Source organism: Heterodontus francisci, chromosome 27, assembly GCF_036365525.1.
Source record: "Heterodontus francisci isolate sHetFra1 chromosome 27, sHetFra1.hap1, whole genome shotgun sequence".
NCBI lineage: Eukaryota > Metazoa > Chordata > Chondrichthyes > Heterodontiformes > Heterodontidae > Heterodontus > Heterodontus francisci.
In genome coordinates, this window is record NC_090397.1 from 45221308 (window position 1) to 45238878 (window position 17571).

A 17571-nucleotide genomic window follows, 5' to 3' on the forward strand; every position below is an offset into this window, starting at 1 on the left:
GTAATCTACTTTACCAACTCTTTTGATCACTCTATATGGGCTACTGAACTGTGCTTTTAATGGTTCCCCCTGTAATAGTAACAACACCAATACTTCATCCACTGGTTGAAAATTGCAGGTTTATGCATTCTTGCCTACCCATTTTTTCACATTGGCCTGGGATGATTAGATTAGATTAGATTAGAGATACAGCACTGAAACAGGCCCATCGGCCCACCGAGTCTGTGCCCACCATCAACCACCCATTTATACTAATCCTACACTAATCCCATATTCCTACCAAACATCCCCACCTGTCCCTATATTTCCCTACCACCTACCTATACGAGTGACAATTTTTAATGGCCAATTTACCTACCACCCTGCAAGTCTTTTGGCTTGTGGGAGGAAACCGGAGCACCCGGAGAAAACCCACGCAGACACAGGGAGAACTTGCAAACTCCACACAGGCAGTACCCAGAATCGAACCCGGGTTCCTGGAGCTGTGAGGCTGCAGTGCTAACCACAGCGCCACTGTGCCGCCTGCTGATGCTTTAAGGTGTTCCTGAGCTACACCACAAGCTTTCGTGAGCCTTTCCAGGAACACAGATACATAGTCCAGCATCGAAGATTCATTCTTTTGTTCCAAGAATCTGTCTTTTACGGGTTTTAGAGGACCTCTTACTTCATGTCCGTAAACCAGTTTGAAAGGACTGAAGCCTGTAGACTCATTCGGTGAGTCTCCGGTGGCAAATAAAAGTAAGTCTTGTCCTTTATCCCAGTCATGCGGATATTCGTGACAGTATGTTCTAATTATTGTTTCGAGAGTTTGGTGGTATCTCTCTAAAGCTCCCTGTGACTGTGGGTGATATGCTGGCTAAAGCCCAAATTGCCCATGACTTCTTAAAATATCTTAGACATGAAATTAGAACTTTGAACTTCAAGTGATGACCCGTATCTTATAAAGAATTGGGTTAACTTTTCTACTACTATTTTAGCAGTAATTGTCCTCAAAGGAATGGCCTCTGGAAATTGAGTAGCCATATCCATGATAGTATGTAATGATGTCCCACTACTGTTTTTGGCAAGAGTCCTACACAGTCTACCAATACCCTGCTAAATGGTTCCTCAATCACTGGTATGGGAACTACTGGTGCCAGTTTTATGGTAGTTTGCGGTTTTCCTACCATTTGGCCTGTATGGCATGTCCTACAAAACTGTCTCACATCCTTTGTAAGACCCAGCCAGTAATAATGTTGGCTTATACTTGATTTGGTCTTCCGAATCCCCCTATGTCCTGCAAGAGGAATGTCATGTGCTAAACTGAATAATCCCTGGCAATATTTAGGTGGTACCACTAACTGTTCAACAACTGTCAGACTTCGTCCGCAGGTCTATGAGGCGGTCTCCATTTCCTCCTCAAAACCCCGTTTGCCGTATAATAGTCTTCTGGAACTCATTTTGCCTCAGCTTCTGTCAGAGCCATCTGTGCTATTCGGTAATACTTTGAATCAGCTTGCTGTGCTGCAATTATAGATCTGTTAAACATCTCATTTGGATTATCTAAATCCCCAAATAAGGTTTCAGATACTCGGCTAGCTGTTTGTGGTGCCACTAGAACATACTGTCACGAATAACTGCATGACTGGGATAAAGGACTAGACTTTCTTTTATTTGACTCCAACAATGGGTGCTGTTTAGCCATTGCTCGGGCGACTACACATGCAGGAAATATTCCTGGAACTTGTTCCTATCATTGTTCCTTGTCCCTAACTTCATTTGGTTCCTCTGTAATTATAGGAGAAACTGATACTTTTGATCCGGCCAAATCATTTCCTAGGAGTAGATCAATTTCCTCCACTTGCAAACTGTGGACAACTCCCATAGTTACCATCCCAGATATTAAGTCATTCACTAGGCGTACTTTAAAGAAAGGTTATTCACTAGCTCAAAATCATCAGCAAATTCCGCTGCTTGCCGAAACTTTCAGGTTATCTACATCAGTTCTCACTACTGAAGGAATTGAATTTTTAAACTCTTCCAGCAGAATCAATTCTCAAAGATTCTCATATGTGGTTTCCATCTTTAATGCCCATATCCAACAATCAAAATTAATTCGCTTCACCCTCTCAAATTCTACATACGTCTGCCCAGCCAATTTCTGTACGTTCCAAAACTTCTAACAATAAGCTTCAGGGACTAATTCATACGCAGCAAGAATAGCCTTTTTTGACATCTCATAATCTGCAGAAGCCTCTTCAAGATGCATGGTGTAAACTTCTTGAACTCTGCCTATCAACCTGCTTTGCATAAGCAATGTCCAGCTTTCCTTCGACCATTTCATCTGTTTGGCTATTTTTTCAAAAGATATGAAAAATGCCTCTACGTCGCTTCCCTCATACTTAGTAAGAGCTTGTATAAATTTAAACAGCTTTTCACTGGGTCCTGAGCTGAATTCAGATTCTTCCTGACTCGAATTTTCCCTGGAGTCAAGACTACCCCTTTGTCTTAGTTCCATCTCTCTTAGTTTACATTCCCTTTCTTCTCTCTCACTTTCTCTCTGAAATGCTCTCTCTTTTTCCCTTTCCTCTTTTTCCAGTTCAAGTTTTCTTATTGTTATTTCTTTTTCCTGCTCAAGTTTTTTCATTTCTAACTGAATCTTAGCCAATTCCACTGCATTACTCTCTGACTTGCTATCTGCTTCTTCTAATTTTAGATGTTGGGTTATTGGGTCAATTATCACTGTTTTTTTGGCACCTGATTTCAATTCTAACCCCAATTGTGCTGTCAGTTCTTTTAGTTTATTCTTGGTTAAAGTGGTAAAGTCACTGGGGGACACATACTCATTTTCCAGAAAAACTGCTGCAACTGCTAATGCCATTCTGATGGTATAGATTGTAACTTATTACACGAGAAACCTGGTTCATTTAAAAAAAAAATTCAAATTATTAATCCCCTTATAATTCACGTAATTGGCGTTAGATTTTGATCCCGACAATTGAGCACCCCAATTAATTTGATCCCAGACGTGAGAGCAATTAATATGATGCTAGATGCAAGACCCCAATTTACATGTTATCCCAAAGACGAGCAATTAATATGATTCCAAACGCGAGCCCCCAATTAATCTGATCCCGGACGAGATGCCCAATTAATATATTACGACCGAGGCAGGAGCAATGCACTGTCAATTCAGTCCCGTCACTCCACAGGTTGCAGCATATTATTCAAGTTTTCCCACCCAATGGAAAACAGCCAAATTAAACACTCTAGTAACCCCCCAGAATAAAACAGACCAAACCAGGTATTTTAGACAACAACAAATTAACTATTTATTAAAAACTAAATCTTAAACACTATTAAGATAAACTGATGTCTAAAGACCTTATAACTTATTTTAACCTAACTCCCCCATTCACACACATACACCCAAAAATCAACGGTTAACCGTTTTTAAAAAATTATGTTTTAAAAATTAGCTGTTCCTTAAGAATAAATAAATAACTGGGTTGTACGTCTTCGTGGGTTACGTTCTTACTGGGTGAGGTATCCTAATGTAAAAAAAAATTAGATGCCACTTGAAGTCTCCACGCGGATTTGATGAAACAGACTTTCCTTGATAGGCATTCAAAGCACTTCAGCTGCAGTAGGCGTCAACCAGTTCTTTAAACAAGGAGTATAGCAATGGGTCCACTCGAATTTTAAAACTGACAGTCTCTCAGTCAAAACTTTACTGCAAATTCCAGAAAACACAATCAGTCAAGAGAGATTCGATCTTGAGGCAAAGACTTCTTGGATCAGAAGTAAAGAAGGAAATGTTGCTACTTCCAGTAATACAAATGGTCTTCTTTAAAGGGTTTTTTCCTCCTTAGGCAATAAACACGGCCTATAGCTTATTGTAGAATTTCTGCTGAGAGAAATAGACAGCTCCTTCCTTCAGTAAGCACGCTTCGCTGGTGTCTCTCAAAAACTGGTTTTAGCTGGTTTTTACCCACAGTTAAATTGAAACATTATAGCATGTGACCTCCTCACTCTCCTGTTGTTGCCTCGGTAACAAGTGCAGCTGGCACACTGTTCTCAGAAATCTAAAACTTCTCTCTCTGTCTTAAATGTGCACTGTTTTTAATAGAGTCTTAAAAACATACTGTTTCAAACATAGGAGAAAAAAAATACAGTTCTGTGACAAATGATCCTGGACTAGTAACCTAGATGCCTGGACTAATGCTCTAGAGACGTGTATTCAAATCCCACCATAGCAGCTGGGGGAATTTAGATTAAATTAATAAATCTGAAATATAATGCTAGCCTCATTTATAGTTAATCAATAATGATGAAACTACCAGATTGTTGATAAAAACCCACCTGGTTCACTAATGTCCTTCAGGGGAGGAAATCTGACATTCTTGCCCAGTCTGGCCCACACATGACTCCAGACCACAGCAATGTGGTTGACTCTTAACTGCCCTCTGAAATGGCAGAGCAAGCCACTCAGTTGTATCAACCCACTACAGAAAACGTCACTATTGGTGTACCTACACCACCAAGAAGGTGGCTCGTCATCACCTTCTCAAGGGCAATTAGGGATGGGGAATAAATGCTGGCCCTGCCAGTGATGCTCACATCCCAAGAACAAATTTAAAAATAGCTGACAACAACAGCAAAAAGTTGTGCTATATAGCGCCTTAAACATAATAAAACTTCCCAAGGCACATCATAAAAGTGCAATCAGACTAACATTGACATTGAGTCAAAGAATGAAACATTAGAGGAGGTGGTCAAAAGTTTGGTCAGAGATAGGTTTCAAGGAGTGAAGTGGCAAGGGAATTCCAGAGCTTAGGCCTTGGACAACTAAAGGCACAGTCGCCAATGGTGCAGTAAAGGAAGTGGTTATGGACAAATGTTTGGAGTTGCAGGGGTGTAGAACTGAAGAATGTAATAGGGAGAGGGAGAGATGATACCATGGTGGGATTTGACACGAGGATGAGAATTTTAAAACTGAGGTGTTAGTGAACTGAGAGCTTTTGTAGATCAGCGAGCACAGAGATAACAGGTGAACAGGACTTTTTGCAACTTAAAACATAGGCTGCAGAGTTTTGGGTAAGTTTGTTGCATCAGTGGTCTGAGATTTTAAAAGTGCATAAGTGTCGTAATTTTCAGTCTGAAATCATCATCCAGCAGCTAACCATTATAGGCTCCCATCTCTTTGAAGGAGGTAAGCCTGAATTTTAACTTGGGACAAGAGTGCGGTGACTAGGGGCTGGAGTGGGTGGGAAACCCCCATGAAGCCCCATTGGCGAGAGGTCCAACTTCTGAGCCTCATTTCCATATTGGGGGCCGGACTCCCAACCAAACCCAGCAAGAATCACTATCTGGCCATCGTGCAGGTAACCTGAGGCTCGAGGCAGGTATCAATTTTGGGGTGGAGAGAAGTGCCTGTCCATCTTATTTCTTTAGGTACAATAGGTGAGCATAAAGTATACACTATGAATATGCGGAAGAGAGGGTAATATGGTAAAGGTGCTTTTTGTAGCTCAATTATTGTTAGTTTCATGGAAATAATTCTACAATGTTTTGCTAAGTAGTATAAATTGAGACTCCTGAGCTAGGTTACTTTGGCAATTCTTGAGTTTGAGATGCAGATCCCTCAGGATCAGAGCATTGCAATACTAGAGGTCAGGACGATAATTTTTCACAACTGGAACAGTATAATTGGGCCTAATATTACATCATAGCCAGAAAAATACTTGAACCTGGAAAGGTTTTTTTTCAGCTAGAGGATCGTATATTCATAAAGGCTATGATTATATATTCATAAACCCTTGATACTGAAGTTCCTGCAAAAGCAACAGCACTAATGGAAACATATCTGCAGTTCACTTAAAAGAGATTATATGGTAGCATTCTGATCAATTAATTGCAGTACTAGATAACAACTCATAATTGTCCATTTCGCTCACCAGTTGGTGAAGGGATAATATCAGTCAAAATTAGCGGATCACCAAATACCAAGTTTTAGATGTAAACTAAGAAGCCAACTTCTTTAATACCAGATAATAAGCATAAATCTGCAACAAAGGGCTCCAAAAGAAGTAGATTGTTAACAAATTGCCAAATTCACCACAATAGGAAAATATGCATGCAGCTAGCACTTCTACTCTAAAGCATGTCAGCAGGTACATAAATGGAAAACTGTATTCAATCCCATTGAAAGCTTTGTCTGCATCCAAAACTGAAATGGCCACATCCTTCACATTGTAATTAATTTTAAAACTTTCCAACAATGCAGCAAGTATTTTGACAAAGTCTAATTGTGATATCAAAATCAAAGAAATCAGACTCCAACATCATAATTGGTTTTATCCCTCTTCAGTAACATTATAACATATGTCAAACCAATTAAAATATGCAGAGATACAGGGGCCAAAAATCCGCAAGAGGTGCCTGCCTGGGATCCCCGGTGCTTTCCCTGCAGAAATCCACAAATCAGAGGGATATCCCTGGTTTTGTATCAATATCACCAGCAACAAAGCCACTGAGTGCACAACCTGCCGACCAGTACTTTAAGGGGGCCAATACCAAATCAAAAAATAAAATCAACATCTGAACCTTTGAGGGTTACTGATAATCTACTGGTCCATTGAAAGGCTGGGGTACACAGGAACCTCCAGTGTTGGAGCGAAGCAGGTGAAGGCTTCACCCAGAAGGCCAAGCAAGAACTCCTGTGCAAGACAATGGCCGGAATTTTACGCCACCCCAACGAGCCGGATGGTGGCGGGGAGGTGAGGAGGCGGGGTGGCATAAATTGGAGCAGGAGGCTCCGGGAGGCTTTCCCGACCTGCTCCCACCTCCACCCCCCCCCCCCTTTACGTAGGGCGGGAGGGGTGAAAAACGACCTGCTTGCCACAGGCCAATCAAGGCCCTTAAATGGCCACTTAACAGCCACTTAAGGGACTTCGCCCGCCTCCATGCGATTTTATGCATGCCAAGCAGGCGTCCTGGAGCCAGGAAAAGCCGCCTGGGAAAAGCAGGTGGTTTCCGATCGTCTCGGATGAGGGGCCCTATTTATCGGGTACAGGGTCACTCCCGCTACCCCAACCACCCCCAAGACCCAACATGCCCCCCTTCCCCCCAAACGACCACCCTTGCCTCGCCGAGGCCTGACCGATTACCCCTGGCAAGCCAACCAAAACTTACCTGGACTCCTGGCTCCATGTCTTCCTCTGCAGTCAGCTGGGCTGCAGTCCCAGTAGTGGCCACCGCTCCCGCTGGCAGTGCTGGGACTAGGGGCTGCCGGCCCGCTGATTGGCCGGCAGCTCAATGAGTCGGGACTTCCTCCCTCAAGTAGGGGGGTGGGGGAGAGTCCCACCTCAGAACAATTAAAGCCTGGGGACCCGTAAAATGCAGGTTGGATCCCCAGGTGAGGCAGAAGTGGGTTCGCCACTGAATTTTCAGTCGGTGGCCAGCTCCCGTCTGCCCAATGTGAAATCCCGGCCATAGTACCAAGTGCATCTTAATCCCAGTTTAATTTTCAGACCTTTTGATACATTCTTATCAGAGTTACAGCAAGAATACAGCAAAAGGGTTGAGTTTTGTCTTCTGCACAGACTTAAAAGCAACTATCCAAAATTGGAGAAGCAATGCAGCCTACGTGGTATTTGCAAAATTGCAGTACAGCCACCTCATCTTCCCTGGTGATTTACTTTTAGAAATCAAACCTGTTTAACATTGTCCAATGTAAAGGGCTGATCCAATTCCTCCTTCACATTTGCTCATTTAAAGAAGGAAGACTGGTTGAGACCATTTCCTCTTTTGTATGTTACGGTCAAGAACAATGATACTCAAAACTAAAACCAGAGTCCCAAGCTAACTATTTGATGTAAACGTCTAAATTTTTAGCAGTTTGCAGCAAATAAGAATTCACTCTGCAAGGCTTTAGCATTTATTTAATGAGCATAATGGACAAAACTAAACTCAGATAACCCAAGGATTCCTGCAGATACATTTTCGGGAACAGTGGAATTCACATTTTTTTCATGCAGGAAGAATGTCAATACTTCATGACTCACAATTACATATGAATTCTGGTGGCCTCCTTGCAAGTAGAGTTCATTGGAAATTTTTATAGCCACAATGGTCAACTAATTTTGATTAAAATAATTACTCTTTTTGTTGTTTTGATGCAGATTGTTACCAGCACAATCAAAATAACTAGTGCTGCCTTTTTGGAAAATAACTTAAGTAATATGGGCTTTGTCAACGAATGTTGCATGAAATCAACAGGAAAATAATATTTAAATTTGGATGTGAGGTGGATCAGAAGAAGTAGTTATTCAAATGAAGGAAAAATTGAGAAATCAGACCACTGTGGTATTTTTGAAGTAATGAAAAACAACAGAGGATTATCCATCAATTTAGACACATTGTTGTCGGGTGTCCCTCGATTCGGGAATGACATCTACTCAGGGGCGTTAGTTTCTGCCATGGGCCTTCATGTGACTGGCAGGCCAATTCTCCACCCGCAGACCTTTGGGCACACGGGGCTGGACGTCCCACGAGACAGTGGGATTCAGAATGCAGGATTGGCTTACTTTTCTTTCCTTCTCTGCTGCCACCCTGCTTCATCATTAAGGCGTTTGGACTTAAAGCATGATGCAGCTTGATGGATAAGTTGTCCTCATTTTGATTGGTAGCAAGTTCCTCCCTGTCATCAATGTCAATGCTGCCATGCTTCAAAGAGAGCTTCAGAGTGTCTTTGAAGCATTTTCTTTGTCCCCTACTGGAACGCTGGCCATTTGAGAGTTGAGAAAACAGGACCTGGCAGGGGAGATTTTTTCAGCCATCTGGACACACTGTGCAGTCCATCAAAGCTGGTTTTGCAGGAGTTTTGCCTGAATGCTTACGGAGCAGGCTTCAAGAAGGACACTAGCCATTGTTCAACAGTCCTCCCACTGAATCCAGAAGGTGTGGCGGAGAAATTGCTGATGGAATTTCTCCAGCACTTCTCTGTGTCATTGATACACAGTCCAGGTCTCACTGCAGTACAGAGTGTGGTGACAACAACTGCTCTGTACACCAGTACTTTTGTTGACTCTTTAGTGGCAATTACTCGCTGCTGTAGTTTGTAGAAGGCTGAGTTGGCGCAGCTGATCTGGTCTTGGATCTCTTTGTCAATGGCAGCCTTTTGAGAGAGGTGGTTGCCAAGGTATGGGAAGTGCTCATCATATTCCAAAGTCTCTCCTTCAACATAGATGAGAGGTGGAAAATTTGGTTGACCAGGTGTGGGTTGATATCTAAGTTTTGTTTTGGGCAACATTCAAAGATGGGCTGGGACTCTTGTATGCAGAATGCTTGCAAATCTGGTGCAGAGTGGAAAACAAGACTGCAGTCATCGCATACTGCAGATCATTATGTTGTGATGAAAGTGCTTCTGTTTTTGTTAAAAATATTTTTTGAGGACTTCATAGTCAAACTGAAGAAATGTTGATCCAGTTTTTTTTCAAGAGGGTCATTAAAAGGACACTGAAAGAACTGGTTTGGCAACATTTACTGGTTGTCACGTGACTCAAGTTAAAAACAGGACAGAAACCCTGGTAACTTGGGAAGATGTGGGCAGAGACAAGCCCGGGAGCAGTAGCGCACACCTGAGACAGCAGCAGACTTGCAAGCTTTTGATTGTAGTGCCAGTATTTATATTCTGGAATTAGATAAACTTAGCACCTGCTGAAGAAGTGTCACAGAGGAAGAGACCAGATTCTTGCTGAATGTTTACAGTGTCAAGCCTGCAAAAGGAGAACAGAATTCCCAAGGAAGGAGAGAAGACCACAACCAAGCTCAGCTTTCCAGCACCTGTCAACTCATCTCAGCTCCTATCTGAAGAAAGGCCTGCTAAATTAATTCTTAACGCCACCTGAAAAGAACTGTTCTAAAGATCCCAATGACCTGTCTACACGCACTCGGAGGTTAGACTGATTGCCAGTTTTGGAACACAACATATCTCATCTGCTGTTTTCTTCAAGAATGAGCAAGTATTCAGCCCAAGTGTTTTTTTGTCTGTAACAGAGCTCTGAACAAAAATTCCTTTTATTGTTCCGGTTAACCGGTGTACGTGTGTGTGTGTGTGTGTGTGTGAGTTTTTTTATTCATTCATGGGATGTGGGCGTTGCTGGCTAGGCCAGCATTTATTGTGTGAGCTGCCTTCTTGAACCGCTGCCGTCTATGTGAGGTAGATACACCCACAGTGCTGTTAGGAAGTGAGTTCCATGATTTTGACCCAGTGACAGTGAAGGAATGGCGATATAGTTCCAAGTCAGGATGGTGTGTGACTTGGAGGGGAATTTGCAGGTGGTGGTCTTCATTTGCTGCCCTTGTCCTTCTAGTTGGAAGAGGTAGTGGGTTTGGAAGGTGCTGTCTAAGGAGCCTTGGTACATTGCTGCAGTGCATCTTGTAGATGGTACACACTGCTGCCACTGTGTGTCGTTGGTGGGGGGAGTGAATGTTTTTTGTGGATGGGGTGCCAATCAAGCAGACTGCTTTGGCTTGGATGGTGTCAAGCTTCTTGAGTGCTGTTGGAGTTGCACCATCCAGGCAATTGGACTGACATGTGCCTTGTAGATGGTGAACAGGCTTTGGGGAGTCAGGAGGTGAGTTACTCGCCGCAGCATTCCTAGCCTCTGACCTGCTTTTGTAGCCACGGTATTTATATGGCTACTCCAGTTCAGTTTCTGGTCAATGGTAACCCCGAGGATGTTGATAGTGGGGGATTCAGTGACTGTAATGTCATTGAATGTCAAGGGGAGATGGTTAGATTCTCTCTTCTTGGAGATGGTCATTGCTTCGCACTTGCGTGGCGCAAATGTTACTTGCCACTTATCAGCCCAAGCCTGGATATTGTCCAGGTCTTGCTGCATTTCTACACGGACTGCTTCAATATCTGAGGAGTCGCAAATGGTGCTGAGCATTGTGCACTCATCAGCGTACATCCCCACTTCTGACCTTATGATTGAAGGAAGGTCATTGGTGAAGCAGCTGAAGATGGTTAGGCCTAGGACACTACCCTGAGGAACTCTTGCAGTGATGTACTGAAGCTGAGATGATTGACCTCCAACATCCACAACCATCTTGCTTTGCACTGGGTATGACTCCAACCAGCGAAGAAGAGTTTTCCCCAATTCCCAGTGACTTCAGTTTTGCTAGGGCTCCTTGATGCCATACTCGGTCAAATGCTGCCTTGATGTCAAGGGCAGTCACTCTCACCTCACCTCTTGAGTTCGGCTCTTTTGTCCATGTTTGAACCGGGCTGTAATGAGGTCAGGAGCTGAGTGGCCCTGGCGGAACCCAAACTGAGCATCACTGAACAAGTTATTGCTAAGCAAGTGCTGCTTGATAGCACTATCAATGACACCTTTCATCACTTTATTGATGATTGAGAGTAGACTGATGGGGCAGTAATTGGCCAGGTTGGACTTGTTCTGCTTTTTGTGTACAGGACATACCTGGGCAATTTTCCACACTGCCAGGTAGATGCCAGTGTTGTAGCTGTGAATCAAACTGGCTGAAGTCTGGCATCTGTGATGCTGGGGACTTCAGGAGGAGGCCGAGATGGATCATCAACTCGGCACTTCTGGCTGAAGATTATTGCAAATGCTCCTACCTTATCTTTCGCTGGGCTCCCCCATCATTGCGGATGAGGATATTTATGGAGCCACCTCCTCGAGTTAGTTGTTTAATTGTCCACTACCATTCACGGCTGGAAGTGACAGGACTGCAGAGCTTCGATCTGATCCGTTGATTATGGGATCATTTAGCTCTGTCTATCGCATGCTGCTTATGCAGTTTGGCATGCAAGTAGTCCTGTGTTGTAGCTTCACCAGGTTGACATCTCATTTTGAGGTATGCCTGGTACTGCTCCTGGCATGCCCTCCTGCACTCTTCATTGAACCAGGCTTGATGGTAACGGTAGAGTGGGAAATATGCCGGTCCATGAGGTTACAGATTGTGGTTGAGTACAATTCTGCTGCTGCTGATGACCCACAGCGCCTCATGGATGCGCAGTTTTGCATTACTAGATCTGTTTGAAATCTATCCCATTTAGCACATGATAGTGCCACACAACACGATGAAGGGTATCCTCAATGTGAAGGCGGGACTTCGTCTCCATAAGGACTGTGCGGTGGTCACTCCTACCAATACTGTCATGGACAGATGCATCTGTGGCAGGCAGATTGATGAGCACAAGGTCAAGTATGCTTTTCCCTCTTGTTAGTTCCCTCACCACCTGCCGCATACCCAGTCTAGCAGCTATGTCCTTTAGGACTCGGCCAGCTCGGTCAGTAGTGGTGCTACCGAGTCACTCTTGGTGATATACATTGAAGTCCCCCACCCAGAGTACATTCTGCACCCTTGTCACCCTCAGTGCTTCTTCCAAGTGGTGATCAACATGGAGGAATACTGATTCATCAGCTGAGGGAGGGCGGTAGGTGGTAATCAGCAGGAGGTTTCCTTGCCCTGTTTGACCTGATGCCATGAGACTTCATGGGATCCGGAGTCGATGTTGAGGACTCCCAGGGCAACTCCCTCCCGAATGCATATAACTGTGCCGCCACCTCTGCTGGGTCTGTCCTGCCGGTGGGACAGGACATACCCGCGGATGGTGATAGCAGTGTCTGGGTGTCTATCAGGTATGATTCCGTGAGTATGACTATGTCAGGCTTAACTAGTCTGTGGGACAGCTCTCCCAACTTTGGCACAAGCCCCCAGATGTTAGAAAGGAGGACTTTGCAGGGTCCACAGGGCTGGGTTTGCCGTTGTCGTTTCTGGTGCCTAGTTTGATGCCGGGTGGTCTGTCCAGTTTCTTCCCGTTTTATTGACTTTGTAGCGATTAGATACAACTGAATCGCTTGCTAGGCCATTTCAGAGGGCATTTAAGAGTCAACCACATTGTGGGTCTGGAGTCACATGTAGGCCAGATCAGGTAAGGACAACAGATTTCCTTCCCTAAAGGACATTAGTGAACCAGATGGGTTTTTACAACAATCGACAATGGTTTCATATCCAACATTAGACTAGTTTTTAATTCCAGATTTTATTAATTGAATTCAAATTGCACCTTCTGCTGTGGTGGGAGTTGAACCAACGTCCCCAGAGAAATACCCTGAGTCTCTGGGTTACTCGTCCAGTGACAATACCACCACGCCACCCCTAAGGTAAAAAGGGAACTTTAAAATTTCAATCTGTGTGTTTATGCTTTACTTCATTACTGGTTAAGACATGTTTTATAATAAACTGATAATTTTGTTGTTCATTAAAGAAACCTGGTTAGTGTGTTTTATTCTGGGAAAAATAGAGTACATGATCAACCGTATCATTAAGTGGGAAAATTTAAATATGTGTTGTGACCCATGGAGAAGTGGAAGTAGAATCAACAGTGCACACCTCCTGACTCGCTCGTAACAATGTCAGCAGTAATCAGGAAGGATGGCAGCGGCATCGGAGGGGGGTGGTCAAGCATCACATCAAGATCATGATGAGGGAGGGGTAAGAAATGTCGGCTGATAGCGGGCCATGTGGTTTCAGATAAAAATATTTTTAAATGTTACCTTTGTGGCAGTGGCCCTTTTAGAACTGCTTGTTAGGTCTCATGTAAACATTTTCCTGACACAGCAGATGCCAGCGGAGCTGCCTCAGGGCAACCCAACTCTGATGTGTTAGACTCCTTGGGCTGGATTTTAAGAAACCCTCGACAGTGTGATCTGTGGTTTGTGGGGCCTGAAGATGGCTCTGGATGAGGCCCGCCACAGACCTCAATGCTGGCAGGCCCGGCCCGATCCTCCTGGTAGTGGCACGGCTCCGTGGCGGCCCCCCTGCCATTGGGCGAAGGGACCACAGTTAAACTATTCAAATCAATTAAATGAATACATTTAAATACACTTAGCTGAGATCTTGAGGGCCCGCCGTGATCTTTGGCATGGCGGCTGGCGCTCCTGCGCCTTCAGAATCCCATCCATGGAAACGAGGTGTCACACTGATGGAGAGTGGGGAGGAGGTAAGTTGATCAATGCTGGGCAGGGGGGGCGTGTGGGATGAGGTCAAACATGCGTAATGTTGTAGGGAATGGTGGGAAGGGTTAAACCTTAAACTTTGTGCAGGTTGGGGGGTGACGAAGATCAGTTGTAAACAGTAACTGTTTTGGGGGGAAGGGCAAATACTTATCGTAATTGCTATGGTGGGGGAGGTTGGTAAAGGGGCATAATAAATTTTTATTTACTTTTGGGTCATCTTTCTTTAAAAATTTAAATATGCCAAAAGGGCTGGCTGTCCTTTAAAAATGGCGCCAGCGTCTGTGCACAGGCAGCTGACACCATTGCTGGCAACGGACAGCCCACCCCCTCCACGTGATTGCGGGGGGTGGGGGGGGGGGGGTGCTGGTGGGCCACCCTGGCTATTTAAATAAGCCACCACACTTAAGATCGTGGCAGCTCTCTGGCTTAGTTTTTGAGCTCGCTTGGGATTGGCAGCGGGCTCATAAAATCCAGCCCCTTATACTCATATCCAAAGGGACCAACGCCTGTTCCAAGCACTCAGGCATAGGCCCTCGATCCCTGTTTATTTGCCTATAACAGTATCATGGAACAAGCTCTCTGGCTTGAAATGAACATTCAGTTCCTTGCCTGCCATTTTGGAGAGTTAGGAGTCCATTACCAACCAACAAACGAGAAGTGCACAATCAAATTTCTATGTTGTGATGTTCTCTGCATGTTTTTCAATTTACTTTGATTGTGCTCATCATTGTGCATGTTTAGATGACTTAAATGATAATTTATATCACTGAAGACTTGCAAATATGATGGGTACATATTAAATATATTGTAAATGCATGCAATAATTGAGTATTAATTACCTCAAAGTACTCTCGGGTCTTTCTAGTCTCTTTTGCCACTTTACTCCACTCTCTTAAAATGGTCTTGCTCAAAAGCTGATCATTGACATGCTGTAAATGCTTCATTGCCACTAGAAAAAGAATAAATTACTAAATTATAAGAATGTGATCCTGAGTGGGTATTTGTGCAATATTTCAACCCACAATAAGATTGCCACATAGTAAAATGCTTTAAACAATGTGACCCAAAACAATAAATGATTGCAGAGTTTATAATGTCACTAATATGCAAGATCACAGTTATGGGAGGTTACAAGTCTTTAAGATTATAAGCATCGTTTTTGGAGCAGGCAATCTGAGTGCATTTGTAGATCCCAAACTGTCTGCTAACTGCCTCACTTGGAGATGCTCATTGCATGGCACAGTGTTTCTGGGATGACTTTCCACAGCAAGAGTAGTCTTCCTTTGAGTCCCAACCATATGCTAAGGTGAGCCTCATCACCCAAGCAATAATGGCAGTTGTTGTTCACACATTTGGTTAAGTGCATGTACGCTGTGGGAAATTGGAGGAACTGTAACATAAACTTAAAGGTGAGAGCACAGCAACCAAGCACAACCGTTCTGATGAATACAATACAGCAGAATATTTATCAAATCAACCAAAAAAGTCTGCCTAGCAATGTGGAAAACAGGAGCTAAAACAGCCAAAACCTGCATAACAGTAGAAGGCAAAGAGTAGAATGTAGCTAGCCTAACTGAATTTGGAAATTAATGTTCTCAAATTAAAAGGTACCATTGATGAACATGATCTCCAAAGCCAATGTAATCTAACTCCTACACTGGTAGCAAAAAAAGGAATTTGCTCTATAACTATTGCAGAATAACTTTACAAAAACAAAATACTGCTAAGTTGGAAATCTGAAATAAAAACAGAAAATGCTGGAAATACTCAGCAGGTCAGGCAGCATGTGTAGAGAGTGAAACAGTGTAAAAAAGCTGGATTTTCCCGTCGGGGGCAGGGAACAGAAGTAAGGACTGTTTCGGGGTCCTGAACCCACTCCAGGGGGAAACAGAAATGAGTCACAATTTTCATGGGGGTGACCCCTTAATTGACATAGAGATGGGTTCAGCGGCCACGGGGGTGGGAATGGAGGCGGGTCAAATGAAGTGCGGGCCTGATTTAAATTCCCCACTATTTACCTGCTGCAAGAGGAGAGAGAAGACAGAGCTTTGGGCTGCATCTTGCTATCTCACAATGTCTCAGGAGAGCTGGAGGCCTGGGACCCGGGTTGGGGGGGGAGGGGTGAAAGAAGGGGGAGGGGAAGGAGGAGGAGGCGGAGGGGGAGGGGGAGGAGGAGGAGTAGACCCATATAGACAAAGCAAGCCTGGGTTGAGATAGCAGCCACTCTGACTGGCACAAGAGTTATTAGACAATCCTGGCTCCAGTGTAGGAAGAGGTCCAATGACCTCCTACACTCTGGCAAGGTGAGTGCAACCCCAACCCTCAAGACAGGCCCATGGGTATTCAACCTTCAGCAGACACACCAGCTGAGGGGTCTCAGGGTGTATGCTGCTCCTGAACATGGGATCAGTGTGTGTCCAGGGCATTTACTAACCCCTCAGCAAGGGTCAGAGCCAAAGTGCTGCTGAGGACCTGGAATCACTGATATAGGACGCTTCTATTGAATAGGGGCAGATGCCACTGTACGTAGAGAACAGCAGTGCCTTATCTCGCTCTCTTTTGTCCTTGCAGGAGAAACGGGCACATAACACCTGGGAGAGGGCCTAAACAGGCAGAAGGTTCTGTACTTCCAAATAATCACAGCAATGGAGGATCGCACCATGTAAATATTAAGGATCGTGGATGAGGAGGAAGTTGGCCCTGCAAAATGGGCACTCATAGTGGAGATGGTGATTACAGGGGGCGAAGCACTCATTAAGGGGGTATACTGCACTTCACCCCATCTGACAGCATGCCAAACACAGATCTGCACTAGCAAACTTTAGTGCATGCAGAGAATTTACTTCCCTAGGCTAGCTCTCATCATTTCCTCATATGTCTCCCACAGGTGCAGATGTCAACCCTCAAGACTTTCCCTTTCTCCTTTCATTGCGCCAGATGTCAATGAGGAAGCCGAATAAGCACAGTCATACCTTACAAGCGCACCATTGACCAGCGCAGATACTCTCACCTTGATGGGTCCTTGTGAGCTGTAGCACTGGGTGAAGAGCATGGCACTAGTCTGCAGAGAGGAGATGCCAGAAGCAGAGGCCGCTGTGATCAGTTCCCCATGGTGGACTGAGGACAGATACAACCCTGCTCAACTGGGCACAGATGCAGGGCCTCAGGAGTCATGGGATAAAAGGTTCTATATCTAGATCAGCGGCAAGATATGTGCGCCCACATGTCAGAGTTCTCTGGGGCAGTATGGGGTATAGGCAAAGAATGGAGGAGTCCATCCAACTCATGTGTACCACAATGGCTCAGTGCTATGAGTGCATGTGCTCCTGCATGGAGTGAGTGGCTGACCTTGTGGAGAGCCATATGCAGCAGCAACCGGAGTGCATGCAAGAACTGCATGCCATGCTATCCAGCCTGGACTGATCAGTGGCACTAATGGTGCAGAGATGCTTGGAGGGGATGCAAGTTGCGACCCAGCTGGTGCTCCCTTCCAACCTTCATGAGCCCCAACCAAGGGCTGAGAATGGCACTGATG

General features: G+C 44.5%; 1 protein-coding gene across 1 annotated transcript in view; it reads right to left on the reverse strand.

Annotated features, from left to right (window-relative positions):
- The window catches only part of fbxl13 (F-box and leucine-rich repeat protein 13), a 447713-nt gene that overhangs the window by 374623 nt on the left and 55519 nt on the right, over nt 1-17571 (reverse strand). The window contains exon 7 of the mRNA XM_068059249.1: nt 14876-14985. Coding sequence (XP_067915350.1) covers nt 14876-14985 — 110 coding nt within the window. The remainder of the gene's footprint in view (nt 1-14875; nt 14986-17571) is intronic.